Raw genomic sequence first — 14,006 nt, 5'->3', positions numbered from 1 at the left:
GTGAGGGATTAAGGAGCGCTGGCATCATTGAGAAAAAGAATATTGCAGCTGCTGAGTAGTGCAAGAGGCACAGTGAGATAGAGGACAGGTACAAGGACCAGCAACATGGGACATTTGTAAAGAAAAACCTTAAAAGAAACAAACTTGACTCTTTTCAAACATGGGTGTGACTTTGCAAGAAGCAGCTGCAATGTCCTATATGCTGATGTAAATGATATAAACTGCTGTGCTGATGACACAACCTTTAAAAGTTTCAGCTTTGCAGAAAAGCTGCCAAATGTGACACTTTTTAAAAAAAATAGAAATGTTTATATAAAAAGGACAACACAATTTGTACAATTTTTTGTGAGATTCTTTACTTTGCTGTTGTAGACATGGAGCATCAGGAAAGTCTTTTCCTGGAAAAATCCTATAGCGTAGAAGACAAGACAAGATATACATTTATTCCACGAGTTAATTCTCAAACAATGTAACAGTTCCCAGGGCCAGACATTGTAACAAAAGATCAGTTTTATTTGCTAAATATTTTACCTTGCATTGTATTTTACAAAAAACTAAATCAAAACATATGACTATATAGAAATATTTAGGGGTTTAAATCACATAAAATATGTTTAAAAAATTAAAAACATACTCCATGTCAAACACAACCCAAAAGACACCAGTGTCCCATGACTAATTGACCGACTTATTGGATGTAGACACATAAAGGCCGAAGCCTGTGAGTCAGACACATCGACCTCTCTCCATCTACAGTCCGTTCGGGGTAAATGGGGTCTTGGGGGGGGGGTCAAGCCGCTGTAGAGCTTTCCGTCCGTGTTACGAGTCTCGGAATTGAGGGGGTGGGGAGGACATCAGTCGTCCGAGTCTGTGTCGTGGCGCCGCCTGTGGCTTTGTGTGCCACCAGCAGGGGCCGTCTTGTGGCTGACAGGGTTACGGGGGACAGGAGGCCCCCCATCAGAGGAGTCTGTGTCATGCCGCTGCGGTCGATGATGGGGGTAGGAGGGCTGTCGCTCGGCCTTTGCTCCCCCCCTTGAATGGCTGTCATGGGGTCTGGCTCCACTCTGACTGTGGCATGATGGATTATGATGATGGTGGTCCTTTCTTTGCCTATAGAGTAAAAAGGAAGCAAACGATCAATGACTGGGCTGCGGTGAATCGGGTGAGATGTTATGAGGCTGGAGTTAAAGTAGCTGCCAGATGAGCTTTATACTGACACCCACAGAAAACACTTCATGACACCTGTAAGTTCATCTACTGGCTGCTGTGTGGACAAGTGACCGTATATTTACCAACGCGCAGCATTAATTCTGTACACTACCATCATATGCTGATGCTCCTCTCTCACCAGGGCATTCATTCATGAACATGCACCCCACATGTAAAAGGTAAAGCTTCAAGATGCTGTGTGTAGGACAGTGCCTTGGTGCCCTCTAGTGCTGGTAGATGAAAGCTTCTGATTCATGTATAAATGTGCAATGTAGTTTACCAAACAAAGCAATGTCACTATTTAATGCAAACTTTGGAGAAATAATAATGTAGGAATAATAGCGTGTAATAATTAGATGTGGTTTAAAACATTGAGGTGTTCATTATGTGGGAACATGGTTGTTTTTTAAACCAATGCTTTGTAGTGTTTCTGTTAAACTAACCGTTTTCTGTCATCAGAGTCTGAGGAGGACGAGTCTCTTCTTTGCCGTTTCTTCTTCTTTTCTTTCTTTTTTTTCTCCTTTTTGCTCTTTTTCTCTTTCTTCTTCTTTTTGCTCTCGTGCCTGCAGAGTAAAGAAAACAAAAAAAGTTGCAATATTATTGACGTAAACATGGAAAATGGATACAGGCTGACGTTTTGTCCAGTAGAACGGTGTATAGGTGTTCATTAAGTTATCTTAGGTGGTATCTTGATATAATGCACACTCACCGTTGGTCCATATCCCCCTTTTCTACACTCTGAGAAGTCTTTGATGTTGAGGTTTCGGGACAAACTTCTGTTTTGTGGTGCTGTAAAGAAAACATTAATAAAATCTTTGCATCAAGTTTTAGATCCAATAAAAGAAACTCCTAAAACTCTCAACTGTTAAAGTCCCTGCACTACCCACGATAGATATTCAGGCCTGTTTTCCCGTCCATCAGACTGCTTTGCCCTTATAAACATCTTAAAATGTTCAGGGACATTTTGGTATCGAGGAGAAGAACTTACTGTAAAAACAGGCAGGCCTATTTTAGCGGCCTCCTTTTCCTTTTGGGAGAGCACCATTTTCCTTGACCCTGCACTGCAGATGAAAACACTCATTTATAATTAAGTACTTTACAATCATAGTGCATTAAGACAAAGGGCTCTCTTGCCACTTGGATGTCAAGAGGAGCATTTTAATGAGTTTTAACAGGACAAATATAGAACAGATATTGCCATATTTCCTCCCAATATGTTGTTTGCTCTAAAACAAACACTGTTTTCAAGATAGAAAGACCTCACAAGTATTTAAAAGTAGGACCTTTAATGGACTGACACCCTGACATTTCTGAAATCCTGTGTTTACATGTGACAACAACAATTCAATTAGCAATTTTCTTAAGAAAAAAAAAAATCACCTGGAGCTTCCCAAGCCTGAGACACGGTCCACATCTCTCTCTTCACCATCAGCCTCTTCCCTCCGGCAAACATCTGCAAGGTCCTGGTTTCAACATGGGGAAGATTCATTGGATTTTTCTTTCTTCTTTTAATTAAGGCAAGTTAAAGATATTCACAAGCTTCTGAGTGAAAGCAGTACCAAACAAAGTGGCATACCTCTTTGGTCAGGCCAGTCGGTTGCCTCTTTATATTCCTGTGCCCTCTAGATGGAGAATGGAAAACATAAATTGATAACGTTTATTGACCCACGCTTGCGTTTGTCAACCATTTATTTTATGGGACGGTATACGTACAGGGCAGCCATCAGTGCCTCGTGCTCTGCAGCCTTGACAGCGGCAATTTCGTCCTCTTTGGTCAAAGGTTCACCGGTTTTCTTATCTCTCGAGTACCATGACAGATCCTTGCCTTTTTGCCATCGCCCAACTGGTGCCATCAAAGAGTTCCCTGGTAACAAGACGGAAGAATGAACTGATCATTGCAGCTTTATAAAGAGGATGGTGTTTGTAGGTACTGCACAAACTAAATTGGGGCAGATTTGCACAAACTAAATTGGGGCAGATTTGAACAAACAAATCGATGAAGAACTTTGGCAATAAGTAACTTAGGGAAATACACATTTTTGGTTGAGTCTTCTCCACAGAATCACCTGATTATCTCACCATACTTAAAAAAAATAAAAATATGCTGTTGATGAGGCTGTATCATCTGTGGTAGCAATAAGCATCTTTAATGTACGCATATCGTGTGTTTACACGACTTCATGTGCCAAAATCACTGCCATTTGTTTAACAAAAACGTGTATATCTGCGTGCTACGTAGTTCTTGTTTGGTGTGCTGACATGTCGCCAGCAGTGTGTGCTCATATAGCAGAGAGGCTACGTGTGTCTCTGTTTGCTCTAGGACCTGCTGTTTGTAGAGTGGAAAACAGGACTAACACCAAGGAGCCAGGCACGTGTAATGAAGGGCTTCACAACAAAAGGTACGGAAAAGCAGCACGTGGAGTACCGAAGCCATGGCGTGCAGTTAACTGATACTAAAAAGCCTGCTCAGTAGTTTGCAAGTTAGCAAACAACTATTAGCAAGTGCATCTGGTTAGCGCTGACTTGGTGATAACCAGTTTTTTGAACTTACCAAGATAATTCTCTCTGTGTTTATCGACTTTCACGTCATCCCAGTTGAACTGGTCCTGGCCTCCTCTGACCCCTCCAGATCTCGAGGAACCGAACATTGTAGTCGGTTACTTTTGGAGACTTTTAGAGAAGAAGCGGTGTACCGTTAGCTTCACCAGCTGACTTTAGCCACGTTAGCACACGAGTAAGCGCGAGGCTGGGCCTTCAGCGTCCACTCATCCGGGTACTTTTGTGGTAAGTTTTCTTTCCTTTTTGTCGATCGGCACAACGTCTTTCTTTGCGGTGGTGTTTACCTAAACCATTCAAACTGACACCATTAATTAATTTAGCCACTTATTTCATGAAAGATGTGCAGAGCGTGAGGGGAATAATTGGATAAACAGCGTTCAACTGAAGCTAGGTTACACTATTGTAGCTAACGTTAAAATTACGACCTAAGTCATAGCTACAGTCATGAGAGTGCGCTTTGTCTTCCCGTTAACGTGGGAACTACAGCCGCCAGTGAGTTTTTTATATATATATTTAACATTAGCTGCCTTTGTATCGTATATTATTTTAGACTAATCACAACAACACTCCGCGTGTCTGTTTTGACCTCCGTATTCCCGATGTCCGCGAACGCAACGCGTCGATGTTTTGACCCGCAGTGATGACGTAGGCAGCACAATGTTTCCTTAATGGCTCTTAACAGCAAAGGCAAAGTACAGAGGAGGGAGAAAATCCCCCGGAGACAGAGCTAAAATCTCGGACTAACGTAACTCCCGATGTACACGAGATATTTCTCCAGGTTACTGTCAGGTAGGAAGCAGGATAGCATGCATATGTCTCTTTTGTATCATGTGTGTATTGTCTTCCATCATCACTGTAGCCAGCACTGCCAATCATGTCCTTGGGTGTGAGAGGAGTCGGATTGTTCCTGCAGAGGAAGAAGATGGTTGTGTTAAGTTTAGCTGATGCAACGTTACCTGTCGTTTAATCATCTTTTAATTAGTCCTTGTAGATGGAAGCCAGCCATCAGGGATAACTTTTCTAATGTGTTAATAACTTTTAAAAACAATCTTATAAATATCTGTTGTTTGTATCTCAGCTTTTGTAAAAACTGCAAATTATTTAAAAGATCCTCAGTATTGCCCTGACCAAATGTACATTATTAGTTTCAGCATTTCCATACAAATCTGCATGCAAATTCTTTCATGGTGGGAGTCAAAGGGCACTTTGCAATGTCTGAGATAGTTAGAAAATGCTGACACAATTTGGCAAATAGAGTGGAGGTTTCTGGAACTACTTCACCTACAGAGTCTGCAGAGTTAAAACTCCAGCAACACTTGTAGTATAGAGAACAGGGACACAGGAAGTCCACGAGCTGAGATGTGTTTTACAATAACGTTGTTCTTGCCTATGCTACACGTGTGACACTCACTCTATAACTATAGAATATTCTGTATGCTATATGTAGACAGGCTATAGGGAAAACAATGGAATGAAGAGAGCACAGCATTAGACTGAATAAGGACGAGAACTGGTTGAACATGTGCCCACATAATCCCCAAATCGCCTGTTTCTAGGTAAATTGAACTAACAACACTGCTGTTTTGACATTACATACTGTGTGTTGTGCTTTCCAGGGCTGCAACAAATGATTATTTTCATTACTGGCGAGTCCTATGAATGAAATTGTTGGCAGAAAAGTGCGAGGAAAAAAAATTCCGATCACAAATCCCCAAAGCCCGAGGTGACATTAAAATAGCCTTTTTTGTCCAACCAACAATTCATACCAAAGATATTCAATATATTAAATAAAAATAGGAGCAGTCGATTGTCACATGTGAGAAGCTGGAGCCATGAAATGTGAGCATTTGTATTGTATCAGCACCATGAAGCCTGTATCAGACCACTGAGACCTGATGGGTTTCACATGACTTCAATTTAGTTTCAGGCAAATATCAATCACATGGGGTTTAGTGCACATGGTTAAAGTCGAGCACGGTGTCATCTCGAGGTGATTGTGAACTTGCAGTAACTCATTTCCTGTCACGCAGCTCAATGTCGAGTACAAACGGTTGATTCATGTGTGGGTTTTGGATTTTATGTACCTGAAAGTTTCAGAAGCTTTGTCAAGACATTAGTAGTTTAGTTATTGTATCTTTGTTTTTTTGTGTATTTTTTTTGTCTGTAAAATGTCGAAAGTCTATTATTTCGACATTGCGTGTGTAAATGCAGAAAAAAACCCAGCCGGGTTTAAGGGTAGTGTGTGAGCAGTAAGCAGTTAATCAATTGCACAACAACTACAACGTCCTTAAGCATGCAGCTAACAGTGCGCCCACAAAAACTCTGCAGTTGGTGCAGCAGTATGCATAAATAGCCATGGACAGACACAGAGATGCATACACATGCCCGACCTCATTATCTCGTTGCAGAGATAATATTAATGATGAAAATAATAATTAGTTGTAGTCCTAACTGTTTCCCTATGGTAAGAGGAAGCCAATGCAATGGATTACTATTGGAGAATCCTGTGGTGGAGGGTTGTTGTTGGGGTCGGTACCCATTTCAGATCAGGGCTCCAAAACGTGTGAAGGCTCCTTCAGAGGCTTCTGCAAGAGGAACTGCTGCATCTTTAATTAGCCATGTTGCCTTTTACAAGAGGCAATGGAGAATGGCTCTCTGTCATTTGCACCTGCAAAGACGACCTCACTTCATCTGGTGTGCTTGGAAACAAGACGGCTCACATGCTATGATTTTTGCCTAGAAACAGATTTTGGAGACTAGTTTTATGTTTTTAAAGATTTGTTCGGCGAATATGTCCCCCTGTGTGATGACATCGATGTAAGTAATAGGCCTATAATCATAATGATTGATATTAGCTTTTCACTGTAGCTCAATTTAGCAGTTCTAGCTGGCTTCCTGTTGCTAATGTCTGTTTGGAAGATGCTCCCAGCTGACTGCATAACACAAACATTTAAATGACTGAAGAATGGAGGGTTGTCTCAGCCTTTTGGAGTAGAAATACAACACACCTGCAGGTCTTTACTATAATATTCGATCATTCTGGATAAATCTACTTGACATTTGAATAAATAATAAAACCTACTAGTGCGTTAACGTGGCCCCGCCCTCTCTTTTTCTCTCCTCCCTCCCACACTCTTACACACTCGACTTGTCCTGCACATGATCGCGCCCTCCCTGTTCACTTGAATTCTCCGTCTGCTTGAGCTCTGTGTGTATTGATTGACCAACGGTAAGGTGGAAAACTCCAGGCATCACTTTCTTTACTTGAGTAGCTTACTAAGAAATGTTGGTCACAAAAGAAATATGTAGAATATATGGCAGTATAGTAGTAAGAAGCTATTTTGCAAAGATGTGCACTACAATGACTATACTTACAGGTTTGTTGGTGATTGGATTGCTGCATAATTCAGTTAAAGGGAGTTTAAAGTTGTTTACTCGAAAAATGAGCCCATGTCTCTATAAAGAGTTCGTCCTCTTTAGCCTCTTGTGAGTCTTATCTCTTCTGTTCTTTCTTGCCTTCACAAGCAGAGAAGTGCTCTCCAATTAGTGAGTACTTGTCCCTGCACCACGGTAAACTCACGGCTTGCCAAGCCGTTGATTGCCTTTACTCTTGCCCTTGTGGGAGATGTTTTGGTCTCATTATTTGGTTGCCTTTAACAACTGCTGGCTAAGCATTTCATCGTGTTTATCCCACCAGAGTAAGGCTTGTCTGAGCATGTTAACCCGCTGTAATGTTTTTTAAAAAAAGTCTTTGCAAAAAGTATTTTTGGTCGGTAATGACTCATGCCATAAGTTTCCAGTGGATGCGTGTCACTCCTCCGGCCTCACCCTCTTGTTTCCTGTACTGAACTCTCCTCTGCGACTCTCCTTCCAGCTATGGCTGGACCCAGGCCTGTGGTGTTCAGCGGCCCATCCGGGGCAGGGAAGAGCACGCTGTTGAAGAAGCTCATGAAAGAGTATCACAGTGTCTTTGGCTTCAGTGTTTCCCGTAAGTATACCACTCTAGATAGAGTTTATTATGTGTTCTCAGGGAGGACTATCTTCTCTTATAAATGTCTTCTCGACCCTCAGATACAACAAGAAATCCTCGGGCCGGAGAAGAGAATGGCAAAGGTACAACATGTTCCTCCTCTTTCATGACCCCTCTAACAGGAAATCACAGTTTGTGAGTCTGTAGTGTTTTTAGCTTTCTTCATCTGTATTCATTTTTTGGGGGGGGTGATTTCAGATTACCATTACGTCACACGGGAGGTGATGCAAGCCGGAATCGAAAACGGTGAATTCATAGAGAGCGCGGAGTTTTCGGGGAACATGTACGGCACCAGTAAAGCTGCCGTGCAAGACGTCCAGGCCAAGAACCTCATCTGTATACTTGACATCGACATGCAGGGTGTGATAAACATCAAAAAGACAGACCTCCGGCCCCTCTACATCTCCATCCAGCCGCCCTCCATGGCAGTCCTGGTGAGCAAGAAGGAAATGCATTTTATTGAGTCGTTCTTTTGTTATTGTCCTGCCAGCGAGGTGTTCCTGGGTCTGACTTTCTGTTTGCTTTGTGCAGGTTTTATGATGTTCTGAATGCTTTCTGTTTTTGTTTCAGGAGAAACGTTTAAGAGACAGAAAAACTGAGTCGGAGGAGAGCCTCCAGAAGCGTTTGAAAGCAGCTAAGAAGGACATGGAGTTAGGTACGTGTTTTCTTTGTTTGCAAATATTAAATTACATAAGTGTTTAAAATGTGAGTCTAAACTGAATTATATGTCCTCCTAGGTAAAGAACCTGGAGTCTTTGATGTCCTAATTGTCAATGATAATTTGGAGGATGCCTATGGGCAGTTAAAATGTGCTCTTCTTGAGGTAAGACACAGTCCTTTATATTAAAACACTGCTTTAATGCATTCACTTGAGCATCAACAAATAGATTTTTGATACCTTTGCACACTGAATGAAAATGTTTTTACGCTGATAAGATTCAGGTGAAGGGAGACTGAGACTTTTTATAGAAGAAAAGCACGATCTGCCTCTTACAAGTGGAAAGTTGAATTGAATCCTCACCCAAACTGAGATCGTCCAATCATAGCCTTGCAACCATTTACTTAGCACAGCAGGCCTGCCCACTCTACATAGAGCGGTTCATAGCATCTAAACTAAGAGTTTGGAGAGACGGGGGTTGTTGTTGTTGTTGTTGTTGTTTAGCCTTTCCAAAAGCAAAAGTGTGAGGAATGGATTCAACTTTGTGTTCATCTGCTGTATGCAGTCTCGCCTCAAATGTCTTCGTTCATTGTTGTAGATTTCTCTGTATGGGTAACATTATAAAATATTTTTTTCCCTTCTCTAGGAAATAAATAAGGTCAAGAAAGTCAACATGTCTTCGTAGGGGACAGCCGCATCCTGACACCTTTTAGTCCCGTCCATCCACTCCTCACTCCTCAACCCCACAGACCTCCATTCCAGTCGTGAACATTCCCTCAGATGGTGGTCTCTGAAACTCCAACAAACGTCCCTTAGTGGATACACAAATATGTAGGTTTTATATGGTGTTTAGAGGTTATTATTTCGATTTATTAACACATGTCTTTTTTTTTCCTGACCTGAAACGCTTTACATATTATTGGTGTCCCTTATATGAAGAGAAGTTACTCCAATAATGCTTACTTGATATGTGGCTGGTATGTTATGCAGGGTGCTCTGCTGGACTGGGTTTACCAGGTTTTCCGGATATACTGCTTGCAGCCTGGACGAACACAAACGGGGTCACATGACTCTATCCACGATCTTTAAACAGCAGTTTATTCACATGATGTAATCAGCTAGTTTCTAGATATCTTGATAAGTGACAGAGAGTTATGCTGCCCTTGTGCCACCAGTCATATCGTGTCGATTTGAGAGATTTACAGAGATGGATAGCTGCACACGTTTAGTTCAGAGGGAAACTTGTCTAAAACTTCAGCATTACAACTGATTCCGTTTGTGAAAAACAAATATGGTGGCCGTTTATGTTCAAAGGGATGCATGAAAGTCTTTCCAGTGCTGGTAAATGCTGTTCTTTGACAGATTTTGTGTAAATTGCCACAGAAATCCATTATTGCATATGTTTGCTGGATAACCATGAATACTGTGCTCTAGTGAGATTAAATCCTCTAATACATAGAAAATGTGGCTTAAAACAAAGAAACAATAGATCATATATTGTCACTTAGAATATAGCTTTTTTTTAATTTTAGGTGGTATAAGAACAATTCTTTTTTTTTTTTTACAATTGTAAATTTGTAATTGTAATTTTTGTGTTGTGTATCTATCATTTTGCAGCTTCACCGGTACAGAAAAGATGTCATTCAGTGGATTGTTTTGATTCCTAACTAAAGGAGGGGTTTTGCAATTTGAAGGAAAATGAATGTCATGTTTTTCTTTTATATATTGCTCAGAATTAAGCACGCAGATCTTTAACTTGTTTGAATATCTATGACCAAGGTATACACAGGAATCCTGAGGTTTAATTTAATAACTTTTTAAGACCCGTTTCATTTATTTTAAGACCTCATTGCCACTTTGGATTGTAACCGGTTACATCAGGGACTAACTTTAACTTACTCTGCTATACATTGATTATAAGATAGCACAACTAAACACTCAGCAATACGCTCACAATCTTGTTCTCTATGATACAAACTCTTCAACTCTGTTATTTGGCTGTAATTTATAGATTCTTTGTTATTGTATTTGTATGTTATGGTGCAATTAAAGGAATTTGAGGTCAAGCATTTCACTTCATATTCTTGTACAACCAGTATTTGACCAATAAGCTTTGAACTTTGGTGAAAGTTAATGTATGAAACTTGCTAAAAAATATATATATTTTTCGACATACTATACTATGACTTTTAATTATAATGAAGTCTCTCCTGGTTGAATGACATATGACTGTTTTTGACATGCTGTACTATGACTTGTTTAAATTGAGTATCTTCAAAAATAAAGTAACTAAAAAAGTAACTTAAAAGTAAATAAAAAGTAACTTTTAGAATATAGTAACTTCAAAAAAGTTACTTATTTTACAAAGTAACTAAAAAAGTAACTTATTTTACAAAGTAACTAAAAAAGTAACTTTTAAAAGTAACTTTTTTTTAAAGTAAATAAAAAGTAACTTTTTAAAAAGTAACTGAGAATATAGTAACTTAAAAGTAACTTTAAAAATAAAGTAACTACAAAACATGCTATAAACATATTTTTTCTACATTTATCTGACTTTTTGAAGTCTTTTCGACATACTCTATAACTTTTTATTCGTTTTAGGCGCTATACTTTGCATTTTTATGTTTCGACGTACAATATGGCTTTTTTTACATTCTATACTTTGACTTTTCTTCATCATATGACATCATACTTAATTGATTTTTTCATAGACTACTGACGTTTAATTGATTTTTATTGATACGATACCATAACTTTCTTCTACATACTATACTGTGATTTTTTATTTTTTTTTACAAACTATATGACTTTCGACATAATACGTGATGTTTTATGACGTATTTTCGACACCATTGTACAGCGTTTGTGCTATGAGTAACAATTGTGAAAGAAACTGGCCATACTTATTATTTGCAGTACAACTATTTATTAGAACTGGGAACTCAAACTTTTTGCAAAAACTACACACATACAGTACAAGCAATTACAATCTATTAGTGTGTACATACATGATCCTTGTAACTGACTAAAAGACCTTTTAAAAACACCACAAATCTTTCAGGGGCAGGTTTTTCTTTCTAGTCACTATTTAATTTGAAAAGGTAGTAAATTCTGTGAGATCAAGTACTTTGCACAAACATTTGCTCGCCATCAAATACAACAGATCAGGTTACTCTCTATAAACACAAATCTGCTTTGGAAAAGCAAACGCATGCAGTCACTAATCTAAATATCTTCCGCTTACATATGTCCCTGTGATACGCTGTGAATTCACAGGTGATTGCACTTCATTACTAGACACAAAAATGTCAAAAAATTTGAGTGTAACATTCAATCAACGGTACAAACTTCCGTTTCACAAAAATAAACGACACATGCAGTCAAACACAGATCCAGTGTGAAACAGATTCACCTTCCAAGTGACTTGTAGAAATGACATATTTGTAAAAGCTGCTCACCAACAAATAATTCACAAACACCCAAAGAAGAACTCGTGTTTAATTTTCCCAAACTGATATTGAAAGTTTGACAGCACATCTTAAACTTAAACAGCCGATGGACCACAGAGGTCTCCAAAGTTAGGTTAATTGTCCATCATCAGTGTTGCATATGTATATTTAACACTGAACTAGAAACATAGACTTGACCTCACTAACTCCAACACTTGCTAATCCAGGAAGCTAAAGAACTGCAAAAGGCGACATTACTTCAAAGGTACAAAAGTAAAACCCAAAAAATATATATACCTAATTATACTGTATACTTATTTTGTTTGTGTATATAGCAATAGTCATCTCTAAGGATAATGTCTGGATCAGTTAGTATTAGTGGGTCAACGTTCATGATTTGGAGAAGGTGTGTTTAAGTGAAAAAATTTAATTCAACTTAAAAACAGACGTCAAAATAGTTCATCGGTAAAAAGTCAATCCTTAATTTCCTTTGTTTCTCCGTCCACCACGCACATTGTACAACACATACTGCACATGTCATTAAGCAGTTGTAACAAAGCAGTTTGGGACTGAAACAAGCTTACAGTAACATACCTACATTTTCCAACTCGCCTCGTCTAGAAACCATCTGACACTAACCACTCGTCAAGAAAAAGACTCAGAGAATGAGCTTTTTGTTCTGATTGGAAGCTTCAAAATGGAATGGTTTGTCAAATGCAGTAAATATCAGGATATGCCTTACTCATGTAAGTAGAAATGTCCCCATTTAAGACTAAGAGGGTTTTGTTGTACCAAATGAAATGGTTTGCTCCTACTTGTTCTGAGGAAGGTTATCACTAATTTGAAGAGTGACTGGGTTGCCCACTGATGTATAGCCGTAGGTCTGAGTTGACACTTTGGTTTTAAAGCTCTGCTGCCCCCCCTCAACTCTCTGCACCTCTGAGCAGTATGAAGGCTTCACTTCCAGCTTTGCGTGGCTCACTTGGATGGGGACGTGTCTCTCCGTCCTGGACTGGCCTCCGCTGGCTTGGGGCACTGCAGGTGAGAAAAGGCTGCTGGAGAGATGCTCCCTGAAGCGGCCGAAGAAGCCGCTCCTCTGCCTCGGGACCATAACAGGCCGCCCCACATTGAGGAGCACCGGTTGTCCCACTGCGGACCCGCCGATCTCCCTCTGGAGCACAGAGATCTCACAGGGCTTTTCTGCAGCAGGCTTGTGGGTGCTGGTGGAGCCGTAGGTCTCCCCTTCTTCTGGGATGTAATCCTCCAAGTCTTCAAGGGTCAAAACACGGCCGCCTTGTGTCAGAATCTTAGGCTCCTGCTTTCCGAGTGAGTTATGATCCTCGTCTTCATCATCAGGTTCAAAAATGATGGTTTGGTCATCATCTGGGTCCTCACTGTCCTCTTCAGCTAGAGTGAGGACAGATGAGAGCTCATGTGGCTCTCCAGCGACTCCAGAGACAGAATCAGAGGTAACACCACCCTCCTCCTCATCCCAGGAGAGCGACTGGCTGCTGATGTCCCCCTGCAGCTGGGCCTTGGCCTGCTCCACCAGCTTGTTGTTGGAATTGTTGGTGTTTGGGTTTTCCGGTGGAGATCTTCTGGGTCTGGAGGGAGTGGTTGCACGATCAGACCCTGCCGGTGAGACGCCCCTCCTCCTGGACAGCCTGGGAGATTTATTGATCTTATACTCGATGACCTCCTCCACCTCGATCCACCTGGGCTTGCTCTCCATGACTCTGGCTTCAGCACCCTCCGGTTCAGTCACATGGAGGGTTGGGATGCCGGTCTTTCTCGGAGTGGGCACCCTTCTCGGCCTGCCTGTGGGGAGCTCTGGGGTGGAGGTCTCCAAGCGGTGGGCTCCAGCAAGAGTCAAGCCGGGGGATTTGTGCCTCCTCATACGTGGGTTCCTCACCACAGTGGTTATAGTCTCCTCACTGGTGTAAAGAGAGAGCGCGAGAGAGAGAGAGAGACAACACAGACATTATAAAACTAGAGTGAAAAAGCTATCAGGCTGCATGCAGTTTACACACCAACGATTGAAGCTGATGGGCTTACATCGCCACTCATAATAAGCCAACAGTGCGAGTGACACTGATCTATG

At 40.7% G+C, this 14,006-nt stretch overlaps 3 protein-coding genes across 3 annotated transcripts in view; 1 reads left to right on the top strand and 2 right to left on the bottom strand.

Moving 5' to 3' along the window:
- Positions 1-334: 334 nt before the first annotated feature.
- cunh1orf35 (chromosome unknown C1orf35 homolog) lies at positions 335-4,468 on the bottom strand. Its single transcript, XM_031865238.1, has 8 exons — positions 3,761-4,468; positions 2,923-3,073; positions 2,786-2,831; positions 2,590-2,672; positions 2,198-2,270; positions 1,919-1,998; positions 1,653-1,772; positions 335-1,110 (listed from the first exon to the last, which is right to left on the bottom strand). The coding sequence occupies exons 1-8, from the start codon at positions 3,855-3,857 to the stop codon at positions 855-857; spliced, it is 906 nt and encodes a 301-aa protein (XP_031721098.1). The 5' UTR covers positions 3,858-4,468; the 3' UTR covers positions 335-854.
- guk1a (guanylate kinase 1a) lies at positions 2,685-10,525 on the top strand. The gene is made up of 7 exons (XM_031865239.1): positions 2,685-4,557; positions 7,643-7,756; positions 7,840-7,881; positions 7,997-8,232; positions 8,369-8,453; positions 8,536-8,621; positions 9,103-10,525. The coding sequence occupies exons 1-7, from the start codon at positions 4,524-4,526 to the stop codon at positions 9,139-9,141; spliced, it is 636 nt and encodes a 211-aa protein (XP_031721099.1). The 5' UTR covers positions 2,685-4,523; the 3' UTR covers positions 9,142-10,525.
- Positions 10,526-11,362: 837 nt separating this feature from the next.
- Positions 11,363-14,006, bottom strand: part of obscnb (obscurin, cytoskeletal calmodulin and titin-interacting RhoGEF b) — a 48,442-nt gene continuing 45,798 nt past the window's right edge. The window contains exon 76 of the mRNA XM_031865290.1: positions 11,363-13,839. Within this exon, the coding sequence (XP_031721150.1) occupies positions 12,717-13,839 (1,123 nt within the window). The 3' untranslated portion in view covers positions 11,363-12,716. The remainder of the gene's footprint in view (positions 13,840-14,006) is intronic.

Source organism: Anarrhichthys ocellatus, unplaced genomic scaffold, assembly GCF_004355925.1.
Source record: "Anarrhichthys ocellatus isolate YVR2014 unplaced genomic scaffold, GSC_Weel_1.0 scaffold32, whole genome shotgun sequence".
In the NCBI taxonomy this organism is placed as follows: domain Eukaryota; kingdom Metazoa; phylum Chordata; class Actinopteri; order Perciformes; family Anarhichadidae; genus Anarrhichthys; species Anarrhichthys ocellatus.
Note: the sequence above shows the minus strand (reverse complement) of the source record. Positions and strands in the feature narration are given on the sequence as shown.